Below are 16,865 nucleotides of genomic sequence, written 5' to 3' on the forward strand. Positions count from 1 at the left end.
AGTCTGTCCAGCCCTGTTTAGGAGAAGTTTTCATACAAATAGCCCTATTAACTTCAGTGCATAAAGTGTCTCTTCTTGTGCTCATGGTTTGCAGGATTAAAATGGCTTGTAAATAGTAATTGATAACAGTTTGAGAAGCCTCATAGCTTTGGTGTTTTCCTCACACTGCAGAGTCATTCTACCTCTGTAAAACTCGTGGAGGGATTTTAAGGTGGGCCAAACACATCCCAAGGATTGGCTGCTTAATTAGCACAAGGCCTCCCAGTGAACAGTCTTGCAAAACAAGCTCCAGCACTGGCACAGTGCCTTTTTCCACTTGGCTGGTCCTGCTGCCCATCTGTCTCAGCCTGCCAGCATTTTAATAGCTGCTGCTCTTCAAATAATGTCATTACTATGCCAGGAACTTTATTCCTGATCATGTAGGATCGATATATTAACAGCATCTCTTGTTTTTTTCTCTTTTTCCCTTCCAGGGGCAAATTCCTCAGTTGTTGCTGATTTCATGCCCACATCATCATGGAACATCTCCAGTGAATTGGATAAAGGTAAGAGGACACAAAATACATAGAAGCACCTGAAATCAGATTTGAAAATCCCAATTCTTGACCAGATCAGCCAACAAAGGGGCAAGGGGCCTTTAAGATAAAGCTCATTTGCCTTGTAGTCCTTTGGCATTTAGTTACGTGTGGTTCTGTGATTTCTGGAGATTGCTGTATTTGTTTCTCGTATCAGTAAAATGTTCCACATGGCAAAAATATTTCAAGATGTGAGTTCTGTTGGTTTATGAACTGCTTCACTCGTTTTGTCTGGTGGATGTTAGGCTTTGGACTCACAGTTCACAAGCACTGGGCAGTCACTTTGCCTTAGTATGTTTATTGTGAAATTTTGAGGCTTTAATAACAGAGGGAGAAATACATTTGCAGGTGGGGATTATGTGTGACTTGGAGCTCTGTGAAGGGTGTATATTGTAAGAACATGGATGTATTTCTCATTCCCCTTGATTGTGTAAATGATGCACCACTAATTATTTAAGCCAAATTGCTCATATTCCTCCAGCCCTTATTGCAAGGCAGTGGCTGCAGCTCCTGAGTCAATGTGGCCTTTGAAATGGTTCTGATGAACCATTCCAGTGGAGTGCAATTTGTTAACCACTCCTTTCATTTGCTTCAAACTTTACCGACCGTTTACTCTTTAGCTGGAGATTTCCCATAGTGGAATTCTGCCACAGATGGTTTTTCCAACTGTTTTTGTCTGTATTTTGTTAATGTTTTTTTGAACATGTGTTCATAATGCTTTATGTTTATGCATAAATATGTTTTCTGTGCTTAAGTATGAAGAGAATATGTGGTTCTAAGTACTTGAGGTTGATTCTTTCACATCTGCCTTCCCAGTGGGGAAGGAGCAGGACTTTCTGGTGATCCAGGACACAGTGGAGAAGATAAAAGTCAAAGGGCTGGTGCTTTGTGGTGGGACAGGGAGAAAAGCTTCTAGTCATTGAGCAGAGAATTCCCAAGTCACAGCAAATTGCTGAAAGAAGGTGTTGCCAGACACCCACTGCAGGGTTTTATCCCACTGCAGGGATTCATCCAGGTGCTCGTGGCAGGGCCGGGCTGTGCCCAGGGAACATCCCAAAGCTGCAGAGAGGTGAAGGCAGTGGTCTCCCCAGACAGGATCATGGAATGGTTTGGGTTGGGAAGGACCTTAAAGCTCATCCTATTCCACCCCCTGCCATGGGCAGGGACACCTTCCACTATGCCAGGTTGCTCCAAGCCCCATCCAACCTGGCCTTAGACACTTCCAGGGATGGGGCAGCCACAGCTTCTCTGGGCAACCTGTGTCAGGTCCTCCCCACCCTCATAGCCAAGGATTCCTTCCCAGTATCCCACCTAACCCTGCCCTCTGGCAGTGGGAAGCCGTTCCCCCTTGTCCTGTCACTTCATGCCCTTGTAAAAAGCCACATTGAAGAAGAATTTATTCCTAATATCCAATCTTAATCTACCCTCTTTCACTGTTTCTTTACTGTTTGGCAGCTTTCTTTAGTTTTTCAAAAAGTAAGAAGTAACTGAGTGGCCTAGAAAATGCAAGTTAAGGCCACGAACGCTCAAAATTTGGAAATTGCAGAGAGAAGGCAAAACTTTGGACAGTCAAAGCAGAGCTGACGCTTCCTGTGCCAGCTGAGCCTGACCTCTGAATTAGTAATTGAACCATTTTCCACGTTACTTCCATGGCACCTGTTCCTGAGCTCTGTATATTGTCAGAAACAGGTAAAATGAACTTCCAGGCTCCTAATCCACCTGGAATGCAGCAATTACCACTGGCTGGGCTGAATCCTGCATTCCTGGGGGATTACCAGCCCCTTTGCTGGAGCTGATTAGCATTCAGGCTGCTGTCAGCTCCCACACCTAAACACGGATTTACATATGGGATTAAAATGCAAAAGCTGAGTCAGAGGGCGAGTTCTCCTCCCAGCAAAGTGAGGCACACAGGTTTTGTCTTGTCTGGGAGAGAACAGGGGCTTTAATGTGGGAGCTGCTGCTTCTGCTGAAGGTCTTGTATAAAGCACATGCTGACCTGGGGAGTTGAAACCTCAGAGGAGAAAATTAGGTGTGCACTTAGTTTCCATTTCTTTTGCAAACAAGCATCTCAAGGAATCAACATCCACTTGTCTTTGCTGCACTCAGCCAGGAGGTCACGCAGTAAAACTGAGTTTAAAGCCTATTAAGTTCACCACATGAAAGTGGTTCCCAGCCAAATTTCCCAATTAAATGGCTGCCTGCGCTAAGTGGCTCCAACTCTACCTGCTGCCTTTTGGAAATGAGCATCTCCACTATATCCCGTGTGTTTGGGAAGGAGGAACAGCTCAGAGTCTTGATAATAATATTCTGCATTTTGAAATAATGACTTCATCTGCTGCTTTCCCTCCCTCACTCTCAGTGAGTTCTGCACTGATTATCTTACAACTGAGCCCTATTCAGGTTTCAATTTCTATTAAATAAGCCAAATCGACAGCATTAAACAGTTGCCTGTTTATTCTTTTTAGCAGGAAATGAATTTAAAAGAGACGCAGCCACCCGTGAAGAGCTGTTGAAAGCAGCGATTGATGGGAGGGAGGAGGTGGTTTCTCACCAAAACCTTAAAAAAACAAACAAACTGGGCATAAAAAATAAAGAAATAATCACTTTTAAAACAGGGGGGATTTAGCTGTGAGCATTTCTCTCTCTTTTCCCAGTGCTAAACCACGGGGTGCAGAGGGAATGCCACAAGGGAAAAAGAGAAATGAAAATATGGTTCAAGAGATATTTAATTATATAAGGAAAATTAAGTGAACTTCAGGGGGAAAAGGGGGCTCTGGTGGTAGGAAAAGACCTATTTCAGGGGGTCAGTGGCAGGATGTGAAGCCTTTCACCCCCAAGTTGCTGTTTGAGATTCTCTCAGGCTGAGGGAACCTGCAGCTTCAGATTTGCTATCAGCTCTTCTTTTCCTTCTTTAAAAAGGTGAAGAGCCCTTCCTTCAGCTGCTTCTCTTCCACAAAAATGATGGTGGAAGGGGAGGCTTTTCCTTCCCTCAGACCTGGGTTTATTTACAAAGAAATAGGCCTGAATTTGAGTGAGAGCCTATTTACGTCTGTACAGTGGAGGAATTGTTTGGGATCTCTCCATCCTTAGGCTAAGATAATATTGGAGTCTTTGCCAAGAAGGAGTCAGCTTTGAAATATTATTTTGTTTTGACTGTGAGTGGGATTCAACTTCAGTGACTGTTGGTTCTGCAGGACTGGTAAGAGAACGATGGAGTCGTTCTCCTGGCAGGTTCTTGTGGTCCCCCCATTCCTACCTGCAGCCTCCTCTGGAGCTTGTTCCATCATGACCATGCCCAAGGATGTGTCCTGGAGCTGAGGGCATTGGGGCTGGAGTGCAGCTGGAATGCTGGTACCTCCTCTTCCTCCTCCTGGGATCTTCACTTGGTCCTTCAGCTTCCAAAGAAAACTATTAGTGTGAAGTTTTGCAGATACTGCCTGTTTTCCTTTCCCTTCCATGGCCTTTGGCAAACAAGTATAAAACTTTGGAATGGTTCAGGGCTTGGGAGCCATTTCCATTTACAGATATCCATGATCCCAAGCCTGGGATTTGAGCTCTCAGCACTCCCAGCCTCTCCATGTGGCACAGACCTTGCAGTCAGCACTTGGCAGTCCCGTGGTGCTCCAGGGAAGGCAAACATTCCCCGGAGAGCTTGGCAGCAGGAATCGGGATTTTACAAAATGCACCCCAAATCACTCACTAGTTTAAGGTTAATCTGGGATTTATCCTTAATATTCAAAGGCATATCAATACAGGGATCACCTATAGCAAGCGTCCCCCTGGGATGGTCTGGGGATCCACAGCAGGAAATAACTGTGGAAGGTCAAAACAAGGAATGGGAGAAGTGCAGCATGTGGGAATGTGTCATTAACTTCCTAGAGATCCTTGTGTGGGCAGAACATTCCCTGGCAGGGTGGGCTGGACCATGGCTACAGCACAAGGAAGGGTCTGCGGGACATCCAGGTGCTGATGGACCCCTTGGGTGTGGGATTTTCCAAGGGGAAGCTTTGCCATCCTTCCTGACAAATCCAGGCTAAAGCTGCCCCTTGGAACATCTTTCCAGGCAGAGAAATGACCTGGCTTTGAGTTCTTGTAGGGGAGATCTTTGTGATCTCCCAGGGAGAATTTGACTCTTAGGCAAACTACATCTTAAACAACATAAACAAAACCAAACGTGGAGAAAACCAGGTGGGATCGAGGCCTCCTGCCTTTGGCCCCAGCTCTTTGGAGATTTCCAGATTCTCCTTTGAAATCACTGCATGTGAATTCGATCCGTGTGGTGAAAGGGGAAGAATTACAGCTTTCACATTCATGCACAATTTACCTTTTTATTTTCCTTTATTATCTGGGGGATATTGGGTAAATCAAGGTCCCCTGATGGGGCTCAGGATCCTGATTCGATTTGTGGGGTCCCGTTAGTAGCGAGGCAGTAAATTACTCCTACTTTGTTTGAACATTTTTTTAGCCACAGTACATTAGCTCCTTTTGTTTGCTTTTCCACTGACGGAGTGTATGGTTTTATTTGAGAATTTGTGTTTCTTGAATGTCTCATTTATAAATAATACAGGGTGTGAAATTCGAAGGTCACAGAACACAACCCGAAAAAGAAACTTGGGGCATTCATGGCAAAAATCTTTCACAAAAAGCTTCACTTAGGTTGGATTTTTTCTATAAGCTGTGTGTGTGCAGTGAATATTGACCATTATCCATAAGGTAACTATATATAATAATCTTTTCCTGGCTCATCCAGCTATCTTTGTTTATTTGAAAGATTGATAGATCAGAGGGTCAAGGGACGTGTTTTATTGTACGTTTCTGGTCCAAATTTCCTGACATTTTTGGTTTTAAAAAAATAGACCTTTAAAAGGCACAGAAAGGGCTAATAAGAACCAGATCCTAAAGTGATGCTATGTCAAAATGTCAGAAATAACAGCTTTTCTTTGACTCTACAGCATTAATCTTGAGGCACATACCTTTCCATGCACCCTCCCTTTAATGCTGCACTTTTTCTACGTGGCTCTTTACTGCGGAGCAGTTTCTAAAGTGACAACAAAATCCCTTGATGGTTTTCAGTAGTTGGGTTTATAGCTGGATGTGGACATTTGTTTACCTATTCCAAATCACTTTTTTGGGGTGATAAAGTTTAGAGGCTTCCTACTTGTGCTATAAAACTGGTTCCTGAGTAAAGAAAAGCTTCATTTCCCCTCTCCAGATCGGAGCGTCAAAGTGACCTCGGAGACTTCTGTCCTTAAACCTCAGAGTTTAAGTAAAAGGAGAGGCAGATACCACCTCTCAAATGCACGTGAAGAGTTCACAGTGCCATGGAGGGGGACGAGTTGTCCAGTTCCCATCAAAGCAATAGGATTCCGGTTCCAGGTCATTTTTTGGAAGTCTGGTTTCCCTCCCTCCCTATGGCCCAGGGCTGTATCTAAGCTGTTAATTATCAGAAAGCAGCAATTAGTCCTGAGAATCCCAAGCACAGTGAGTGTCACCCGTGGAGATCTGCGAAGCCATCAAGCCTCAGGCAGCCTGTTTGGGTTCAGGGAGTTATCCTGGGTGGCTCTGAGGCCTCTGGATATGGTTGGGAAGAGGAAGCCCAGCTTCCGTGTGCATCCCAAATTGAGTCCTGCACACACATACCACCAAGGAAACTCCTTGGAAATTTAGCCGGGCAAACAAAGGCATGGAAGGTTTCCTTTTGCCCTAAGACAGTTGTCATTGAATATCCCACACCATTATCTGGACTTCTTTAGTGTTGATATTCTTCATATGGGTCACCAAATCATGGGCTGAGTGTGGCATCTCTTCCTCTGCTTTTATTCATTTAAAATAAGTGAAATTCCAGCTGGGAGTTTTCCTTTTGCCCCTTTTAATAGCAAGGATCTGGTGATCAGACCCACAGATGGAGAGTTGTCTGTGTGTTATAGGCAGATAAAGCAATCAGTGGTCAATCTTTTTTCCAACAGAGAATTATGTGCCCTGTCTCTGGCCACACTTCCATCAGAAGTCCTGCTGGTTCCTTCTTGAGCTCAAAATTCCAGCCGACTGAACATATGGAACAGCCAGCAAGCCCCTCCAGCGACTTCAGGCTGGATGGGCCTCACGTTGTTGATTTTCTCCAAAGACAACTGGAGATTTTCTAATTCCATACAGAAAATTTCCAACAGGTTGAGCTCAGTGGTGGTGCCGATACTTGTGAGTATGGGACACTTCTAAGTGTAGCATCAGACTGGACTCTTGTGGATAATCCAGAGCACCAAATGAATGAAAATGCTGCTTTCCAAGCTAAGATATTAAATGGGACAGAGCGTGTCAGACCCTCTGACATGCCCAAGAGGCTCCTTCCTTTTAGATAGAGGTTTTCTCACTAATGATAACTCTTGTGTTATCATTCACTAAACAAATTTGTCTTACAGTCACTGACTGAGACATTTTTTGACATTTCTTCTTTCCAGTGCATGGTATGACAAAGAACCAGGGAACTGCTAGATCTTTTGGTTCACAAAGTTAATTCAAGGCCAGGTTGGATGAGGCTTGATCAACCTTGTCTAATAAAAGGGGTCCCTGCCCATGGCAGAGAGTAGAACTGGATGAGCTTTAAGGTCCCTTCCAACCCAAACCATTCCAGGATTCTATAAATGCCATAAGCAGCCTGTGGGACTGGTATCCCACCTGCCTTATTCCAGCCAGGTCAGGTGGTTGCTTTATGTGCTGCAGTGCAGGTTTGAATTTTCAAATCTGGAATTAAACAAGTTCTCCAGTCCAGCAGCTGGAAATGGTGTCCCCACAGCTGCAGGTTTGCTTCAGAAAAGGTCTGGAGATGCTCCTTTCCAGGGAGGTGTGTTGTTACCCATCTGTAATGGAACTAACTTGGTACACCAGTCTCTGGTGCACCTGGATTAAAGCTGTTTTAGGCTTGAACAGAGACTTTAATTTTAACTTTTCTTTGAATATTCTGAAAGATCAGAAGGGCAAAAAGAAAAGGATAAGTGAAACAACAACTCTTCTCATAAAATGACCCTTTCAGGGTCTAATCCTGCATCCCCTTCGTGCTTTAAACACCTTGTGAAATCAGAAACATGCAGCACACACGGTGCTGGGGGGGATAAAGGTCTGCCTGTGGCCAGCAAAATCCCCTGCAAGCAGAGAGGGTGTTACTGCCCTAAGATGTGTCTGTGGTAATTTAAAATAGAGTAACCATGTGGTCACACAGGAGATTAACATTCCTTGGCCAGCCAGGACGAGCTTTTATTTTGAAAGCCACCTGGGTTCCACTTAAAAGTAGTAGAATATTTGAGGATTTATTACACTGGGCAGGCTCCTATTTAACAATGTCAAGACAGAGCTGTGGAAATCCACACACTTTTCTTCTTCTGAGACACGCAACTCTCTCCATTTCATCCTTGCACAGCTGTTGCTGCTCTGTAACATCAAACCAGCAAAAAGTTTGGCCATGAAAGATACCTAATATTTGGGTTTTATATGCAGTGTCTCCAATTTATGTGCTCAGAATCATGAAGATGACTTATGATGTGTTGTGTTTGCCTTGGCAACGGCTCAAACCCAGAAATATATTTCAGGCTTGGCTTTCCAGATATTATCTCAAGTCATTTAAAAGTTCATTATAGGGCACCCGCTAGTGCTGCTCCAGTAAAGGGGCTGTCAGCATTTTTCAAGGGTTTATAACTCAGCCATTAAAAAAAACCTCTCTGTGGGCTGAAACTTGGCATTAGGGGTCTGGGCCCAGCAGTAAATTGTTTTTACAAATTAAAAAAAAATCAGTTGGACTATTATTAAATTATAGGTGGGCTAAATTTTATTTAGAGCTCTTTACTTCTGTAAATTAAATCATTTCCCAAATGTTTTCATAGAGTGCTGCTCTTAAATATGGATGGGCCTTTGTTATGTGCTTGAAACCCTGAGATTTAACTTAAAATATAATAACAGTGCTTATCCCACCATAGCACTTTTCACCTTCAAAGTGCTTTATGAGCATTATCTCATTAATGTCCATAGCAGCCTCCCCATGATGTAAGAGGGATTATTATCCTCACTTTATAGCTGCAGAGATTGAGCCAAAAGGTTTAAGGCTGTTTTTAAAAGGCCTTGGTTGCGTAAATCCCATGTGAGCTTTGATTGGCTTTGGGTGTCTACTTCCCTTTGGCTCCTCTAAAAATCACAGCTGAAGTGATTCACCCAAGACTACTCAGAGCCAGGATTAAACTCAGACTTTCCAAAGGCCAGTGCCACTGGACTGGTTGATTCTCAGAAGTGCAGCAATTGCTTTGTCCATGAGAACCATCTTGTTTCTAAGAAATTATTCTTTAGGTCAGAGGAAGTCAGCTCTGGGCATCTAGGGAACTCCTTGACGGCAGAGAGACTGTCGGGTGAAATATGGTGTGATAGTTTGGTTGTTCCAAGCCCTGTCCGACCTGGTCTTGGACACTTCCAGGGATGAGGCAGCCAAAGCTGCTCTGGGCAGCCTGTGCCAGGGCCTCACCACCCTCACAGCCAAGAATTTCTCCTTTGATGGGCTTTGGTAGGTGAGAGTTTGACACAATTAATAAAAATAAAACTGGGTTTCTTTTTGGCCCCTCGATGCCAGGGAAGGACAGTGATGGATGTCTTTTGTGCATGCCAGGGAAGGAATGCTCGTAATTCTATATGCCTTAGTAACATCCAAGGTTTTCTGGGAGCTTGTTTTTGATCCCAAAACTGCATTATCTGTGAGAAACATCTTCTCATGAAGCTTCCAATGGCTTGAAACCTGCCCTGTTTAAATCTCATCTCAGGTGAGCTGCTTGATCTGATTTATGATTCAGGTGCTGAATTCATGGATTTGAGCATTAAGCTAAGCTGAATTTAGCAGATGCATTTTGTTTTAAGTGTTTCTGTAGTGGCTCAAGGAGAAAGGTGGAGAACAATTAGAGGAGTCAGAAGCTAGAGAGAAGTTGTCCCATAGCTCTTGCATTACAGCCCTTATTTTTCAGTGACTTATGGTTGCTACTGATACCTTAAAATCCTTTTCCAGCCTTTGGAAACCTGCCCTACATTCTTACTCCTCTATTTGCCTCTCCTGTATTCCACAAGACCTTTTTTCCCTGTTACACTGTGGATGTCTGGAGCAGCCTCTGAAACATTATCAGGAATTATATAAATGGCTGTGGTATAGAAATGTTACATTGGGTAATTAACTGCGGTTCTCCAGTTCCAGGCTGTTAGTGGGACTTTATTAAACCCAGATTGTGGAGGGAACCCAGGCTGACTTAAACTGTGCTTCCCAGGGAGGTTATTAAGATGGCAAGTCAGAAACATTTCTAGCCTTGAGATGGAGCTTGGAGAATGATTCCGGGGAGCTGAAAAGCCAATCTGACACCCTGGAAAGAGCCATTGGGCCCTGTGGTCTGTCTGCACCCAGGGCTGGGATCTCTGCCCTTTTAACCCCATACACACATTTCCTAACTAACTGGATCCATGGGAGCATAGAAACAGCTGTATTTGCATCGAATCATGGAATTTTTAAGGTTGGAAAAGACTCTCAACCAGCACCACCACGTTCACCACTAACCCATGTCCCCAAATTCCACATCCACGTGGTTTTGGAACACTCCCAGGGATGGGGACTCCACCACTGCCCTGGGCAGCCTGTGCCAATGCTTGAAAACCCTTTCCATGAGGAAATTTTCCCTAATATCCAATCAAAACCTCCCCTGGCACAACTTGAGGCCGTTCCCTCTCATCTTGTCACTTGTTTCCTGGGAGAAGTGGTTTCATACCTGCACATTAAAGGGTTGGTTTTTTTCCACATATATGCGAAAGAAAATTACTTGGCAAGGCCAATGTTTGTCCTCAGTGGCCCCTGGGGACCAACTGAGGACAGGAATGCCCTGTTCAAAGTGCTGTGCAAATCCAGGGAAGCGCTGGCGTGTTCGACAGATGGAATACAAAGGGAAGAGATATTGCTCTACACGAACCATAATGAAGGGAGTAGCTGGTAAAGCCATGATTACAAAAAGTAATTAGGGAAGTGGCTTACTCGGGTGAGTTGGTTGGCTGAGCTGGTTCTCTGCATGCTGCAGGGGTTGTGCACACCTTTAGGAAGGCTTGTTGCTGGAGTGAATGGTGGGTGGACCTGAGAACAGCGGAGCATGAGCAGCACAGCACAAGGTTGTGAACTCCCCACCCCTGGAAGTGCTCAAGGCCAGGTTGGAGCAACCTGGTCTAGTGGAAGGGGTCCCTGCCCATGGTAGAGGACGAGAATGATCTTGAAGGTCCCTCCCAACCCAAACCATTCTGGGATTATATGACTCCAAGTTCACTGATACAGGCTTTTCTTGACCTCCTGGGCTGACTCTGAGAGTGCAGGAGCTGGATACAGCCTGGATTTCCCATTCCCTGGCTGCCCTGCTGAGACAGCCAGGGTCTGATAATGCTTTGGACCACTAATGACCACTGTTAGGTTTGAACCTCTGACATGGAGATGAAAGCCTGAGTGTCACATTCCCCTATCCCAATCCCTCTCACTCTCTGCCTTTAGAGGATTTAATTAAATGTTGAATACAGTTTACTAGAAATAGACCTCTTCCTGAAGGATGCAGAGTGAAAACAGCCCTTGATAGGAGAAGGCAATGCTTGGGAATGGATTAGAAGAGGTTAATTTTGATTTAATATGATATTTTAAAAATCTGATTTAATTTTGCATAATTTTGATTTAATTTGATTTTTTGATCATGAGACCAATTTCAGGTTGAAGATAAAGTTTAGTGCTCTTAGCAATGGACATACTGACTGAGAACAAAGTCTCCTCCTCCTGAATAGGATCCTTATTCCTCATATTTGCAGTCAGTGATTGCAAAGTCATTGACAACACACTGTCTGCACTTCTTTGTGAGTCAGTTAAAATGGCTCCAAGACAGGATCAGAGAATCTTGGAATGGTTTGGGTTGGAAATGACCTTAAAGCTCATCCAGTCCCCCCACCTGCCATGGGCAGGGACACCTTCCACTAGACCAGGTTACTCCAAGCTCTGTCCAACCTGGCCTTGGACACTTCCAGGGATGGGGAATCCACAATCTCTCTGGGCAACAAGATCTTCACTTCTGAGCAATTAATTTCATATATTCCTATATTTTGTTGATCCAAACACGAGCAGAGGCAGGTCTGCATCAGAATGAGCAGCTGGAGCTCTGATACGTGTTTTTCACATTTACTGGTTGGCAAAAAGAAAAAATAAAAGCCAAAAGAGAAGCAGTGTTACCTCTTTTTTCTGTGTTAAATGAAGTCAAATTGGATGATGTTGAGAAAGTAGAGGGAAACCTGACAGTGACTTCCTTTGTTTCCCTTCAAAGACGTTCCGAGCTTTCTTCAGAAGGACATTCCCTGCTCTGGAGCTCTTTATCCACCTTTTTTCCTCTCTGTGTCACAGATTACTTCCTGACACTGGATGAGCCCATGAACAACATCACCACCACGCTGGGCCAGACGGCGGAGCTGCACTGCAAGGTCTCTGGGAATCCCCCTCCCACGGTCCGGTGGCTGAAGAACGACGCTCCGGTGGTGCAGGAGCCCCGCAGGATCTCCTTCCGTGCCACCAGCTACGGGTCCCGCCTAAGGATACGGAACCTGGACACCACGGACACCGGCTACTTCCAGTGCGTGGCCACCAACGGCAGGAAGACCGTGTCCACCACCGGGGTGCTGTTTGTGAAGTTTGGTGAGTTCTCTCTTTGGAAAGCACTGGGAAAGGTGTGTTTGTCCACTGAAAATGAACACACTGATGTACTAGTGTCATGGAATCATTAAGTTTGGAAAAGCCCTCTAAGATCATCAAGTCCAACCATCAGTCGCGTTCACCACTAATCCATGTCCTCAAGTGCCACATACACGCATTTTTTGAACAATTCCAGGGTTGGTGACTCCACCACTGCCCTGGACAGCTGTTCCAACCCTTTCCATGAAGAAATTTTCCAGAATATCCAGTCTAAACCACCCTTGGCACAACTTGAAGCCATTTCCCCTTGTCCAGTCTTTTGTTCCCTGGGAGCAGAGCCCGACCCCCACCTGGCTCCACCTCCTGTCAGGGAGTTGCAGAGAGTGAGAAGGTTCCCCCTGAGCCTCCACTAATATGGTACCTGACTGGATTCAGACCAGAGGGGAGAAAACATTTTATTCTCAAGTGCCTGAGTGACCTTTGTCCCTCGTGAGTGAGAAATTTCAGCTTGCACAACAGACTGAGGGCATGGTACTGAGATACATAGGTACCTGTCAGGTAAAATAAGCACTTTTTCTTCCAAGTATATGTTGAGATAACTGCCTTCAAAGCTGATCTTACAGCTGAGAAGATTCCAAACAAGAAACAGGTTTAGTGTGCCTTCTCCTCTTCCACAGTCGGGGGAAATAACTCACTGAGATGAAGATACCAGCACAGAGTGCTGCTAAATCCTCTTAGAAGCAGGACACAATGAATCATCTATGTGATGAGTTTCATAGTCTTTTTTCATAAACCTCCCACATTTCCTAATTTCTGATAAGAAATTAATCCTTAGATGTTCTCCTAAGGCAGTTTGGAATGGGGGCTGAGTTCCTCACCTGTTTATTATCCTCCTCTTGCAGCCCATCAGTGCTGCAGGATCCAGGCTTGTCTGTGGGCCTGAGGAGCTGCCACTCCTCTGCTCAGCTACACGAACCACATCCCACATGACAGACTGTTACTTTTATCTTTTAAAAGCTTTTCAAAAGCTTCCTGTTCCCACCTCACCATAACTCATCCCGCTGTTTTTCTTCTGTCACTTTTCCAGGTCCCCCGCCAACAGCCAGCCCAGGATCCTCGTAAGTTGTTTCATGTCTGTTGTATCTATTCATTAATCTTCCATTTCAGCAGTCAGAAGTTCATTTGTCATCCTGTGTGACAGGAGCACTTTTACATTCTGCTTTAAGTCAGATAGGATGGTAATTTATTATAACTGAATTATCTGTCTCGTAGCTGTATTTTCATATTGTCATGTCAACTCCTATTTCTTATCCTAGACTTCTTAATTTCCAATATTATTGCCTTTAGATCCTCTGGTGCCTTCAGTCCTTGAGCTGATTTCAGTGCACTTCCAGGTGCTTCATGCATGTCACAGCCCAGTATAGAAAATATTTATCGCTACAAGTAGATTTTACTACCAAGGGGCTTCTTACTGATTTTAAGGGGACTGCTGGTCGTAAACTGTGTCTGTATCTATCTGTACCTGCATTAGTAAACTGTCTTAAACCTGACTTTTTAAAGATTAAGTATGTGGGTGGGAGCAGTGGCTGTTGGTACAGCAGCTCCCTGTTTACTGGAGCTCAGGTTTGGCTCCTGTTGCTGGGGCTGAGCACATGCCACGTTGTATTTTGGCAGTGGAGCTTCTGTCTTCGGCAGGTTTTGAGAATATACACTTTTATCTCTTGTTTCAAAACACATTACCAAACTTACTCACCTTTTGTAGCCCCCCATTGTGTTTCAAATGTGATTTTCACTTGTCCTGAAGTTTGAAATTAGTTTTGTGATGGTGTGTCCAGCTTATTCACATCTCATGTGTGGAAAAATAATGAAGATCCACCTCTCCTGGTGAGGGTGAGAAATACAGAACCAACTAAAACATAAAAGGAAACTCTTAATATAATTACAAGAGATGCAAAAACTTGGGGATTTGAACATTCCTGGCTCCTTATGGAAGATCTTTCCCAAAGCATTGCAGAGGATATAAATTAGGAGGAGCATCTGACCACAAAAGGACATGCGAGGATGCCCTCTAATGGAACATCAGAAAATGTGGTTTGTCTCCCCTTGTGAAGGTGCCTGACAAGGAGTTGGAGTTTGTTTTGGAAGGGGAGCTCTTCGCTGGGATTTTAGCTCCATTTTGTGATTGTTCTGGGGGGGAAATCACGGTGCCTTGGGGAGCGGGGGCTGCTGGGCTCTTCAGCAGTTTGGAGACTTAATGAATGAGGTGAGAAGAGGAGTATTTTGTATCTGCTCCCACCTAGTCTGGGGTTTCTGAAATTTGTGAGGTTGAGCAAGACATCCTTGGTGGTCAGAAACCCACGTGAGCGCAGAAAGCAGAGCTGTGCTGGAATTTCACTGTCTGGGCCACTCAGGATTGCCTCGCTTTTTAAAACAAACTACATTTGGGAACCTTTTTTCCCATTTTTATTTTCTGGCAGGATTTGAGGGTTGCTTTGTGCCCCTGCAAAAAAATGAAATACCACAATTTAACCAGCTAAAATACAAACACAATGAGAAAAGGTGAAAAGAAAGTGAGATGTCCTCTTTAAATTTTGATTTTGTAATCGTGCCTTATAATTTTGTAACCAAAAAAGATATTTAGTCACACTTCATTACCCTGGGAGGTTGTGGCGCTGAGTGGTGAGAGGTCACATTGTGCTAAACATTGGAGGGAGATACATCCAGAGAAATGAGCAGAGGGATCTGTTTTACTGAACAGAGAACATTTACATTCCTCTAGAAGCCAATCAGATTTAATCTAGGAAATCAGAGAATCAAGAAGGAGCTTATGACAAAGAAATTACAAACTTGGAACTTGTTTTAAATGAGTGAAAAAACAAGTCCATGTATGTTGTGTTGAACCTCATTGATAGCATGAGTGCAAGAGCCTTATGGATACAGGTTAGGCTCAGTTGTGGGAGGGAAAATTGGAAATAAAGGAGGGAAATTACCTCAAAATCTGGTCCCTGCTCTTTGTTGTTCCTTCCATGCGAACAACACCCTGAATATTGGATTTTGTGGCCTTCTCAAGCGTAGCCTTCTCCCTGTACAAGTTCAGAAATGAATTTGTAGCTATGCAATTAATTGATCTGCTTTTATCTGTGAAAACCAACCCCAGTTTTCAAGTTCTCAGGTGATAGATTAGTCCCCTCACCATCCTCCCTCCAGGGATGGGGAAGTACTTCCTTCGGGAATAGTCCTGGAAGCTGGGTGATAAAATATCTTCCTGCCATGTTTTTAAAAGTTAAGTCACTAATCCTGGTGCTGTGGCTAAACTGGCTGTGGATCCATGGGTTCAGCCGATTTTCATTCCCTAGAATACATCGATGGGAATCTGTGTCTCTCCCCCTTGCTGTGCCGGCGGGGCTGGTGCTGCTCGGAGCACATGGACACTCCCTGTACATCTGGGGACATCTCAGAGTGGTTTAGATGAAGGCTAAATCTGGAAAGCACTTCGGAGGATGTTGAGGAAATGAAAACTTGTACTTGCATAGTGTTTGTGCCTTATCAGCATCAGCTCAGAACAAAACTGATGGCAAGTAGCAGCCTTTTCCCTGGGCCTGCTTTTCCCATGTCCTCTTTATCAGCCTGCCAGGAGGGGAAGGTTCTGTTCATTTACAGATTTAATTTGAGGATCATGTTTTAAAAAAAAATCCATGTGCTCAGCACTTTTTCTTGGCATAATTTATAGGAGCAGAGCTCTGCACTGATGTGAGAAATAGATGGGCCAAGTGTAGCTTAAAAATGAAAAGGTTAAATGGTGACTTCTGTAAAAGAAGGCAGGCAATGCTAGATAATCAAATAATTCATGTGTGTGTTACATGTTTCTGCTTTCCCTAAGCACTGGTAGAGTTATCCAGAGCCAAAAGTCTGATTTGACAATCAGTCTGAAGCAAATGAAAGAAAATCCAGCAGTGCTGTCCCTGAGAACGTGAGGAACCCAAGGTATTGCTGGGGTGGGAAGCGCTGCCTGACCTAAACGTCCTTCCTTTAACTCTCCCCTTTTTGGCAAAGGTCAGCTGTAAACCCTTATCTGGGGGTTATCACATCCCATTAACCTGCTCTGCTGCTCTGACTTAACTGGAAGAAGCTTCTTTTGCTTTAAAAAAAACCCCAACAACTCCCACTGCTGTTTCATAAATAAATCATTATTTTATCTCGTGTTGTGCCGGAAGGTGCCACAGATCCAGTGCCAGCTCTAAGGAGCTCAGTGAGCTGTGGGGAAAGCAGGAATGCCTCTGTCCTGCACTCCGGATGCATGGCCAGGAACCAGCTCTGGCTCCCAGACTCCTGGAATAGTTTCCATAAAGTGGATGGTGTCAAGGGCACCTCCACGGCAGGCAGGAGTCTGGGAGGGGCACATGGGGCACAGGGGTCTGGCTGAATCTGGGTGTAAAAGGCCACCATCAGCTCAGGTACCCCCTTCTTTTATCCATGGAATTTATGAATGTGAACTCCAATTGGATTAATTTAGTAATTTGAGGATGATGAAAGAGAGCATTTAGTAGTTAACTCGTGTACTTGTGCATCTTTCTGTGCGT

At 44.5% G+C, this 16,865-nt stretch overlaps 1 protein-coding gene across 5 annotated transcripts in view; it reads left to right on the top strand.

Annotated features, from left to right (window-relative positions):
* Positions 1-16,865, top strand: part of ROR1 (receptor tyrosine kinase like orphan receptor 1) — a 146,855-nt gene that overhangs the window by 96,717 nt on the left and 33,273 nt on the right. For all 5 annotated transcript variants that reach the window (XM_032696573.1, XM_032696576.1, XM_032696575.1 and 2 more), the window contains 3 exons: positions 474-545; positions 12,001-12,288; positions 13,373-13,403. In XM_032696573.1, coding sequence (XP_032552464.1) covers positions 474-545; positions 12,001-12,288; positions 13,373-13,403 — 391 coding nt within the window. The remainder of the gene's footprint in view (positions 1-473; positions 546-12,000; positions 12,289-13,372; positions 13,404-16,865) is intronic.

Source organism: Chiroxiphia lanceolata, chromosome 9, assembly GCF_009829145.1.
Source record: "Chiroxiphia lanceolata isolate bChiLan1 chromosome 9, bChiLan1.pri, whole genome shotgun sequence".
NCBI lineage: Eukaryota > Metazoa > Chordata > Aves > Passeriformes > Pipridae > Chiroxiphia > Chiroxiphia lanceolata.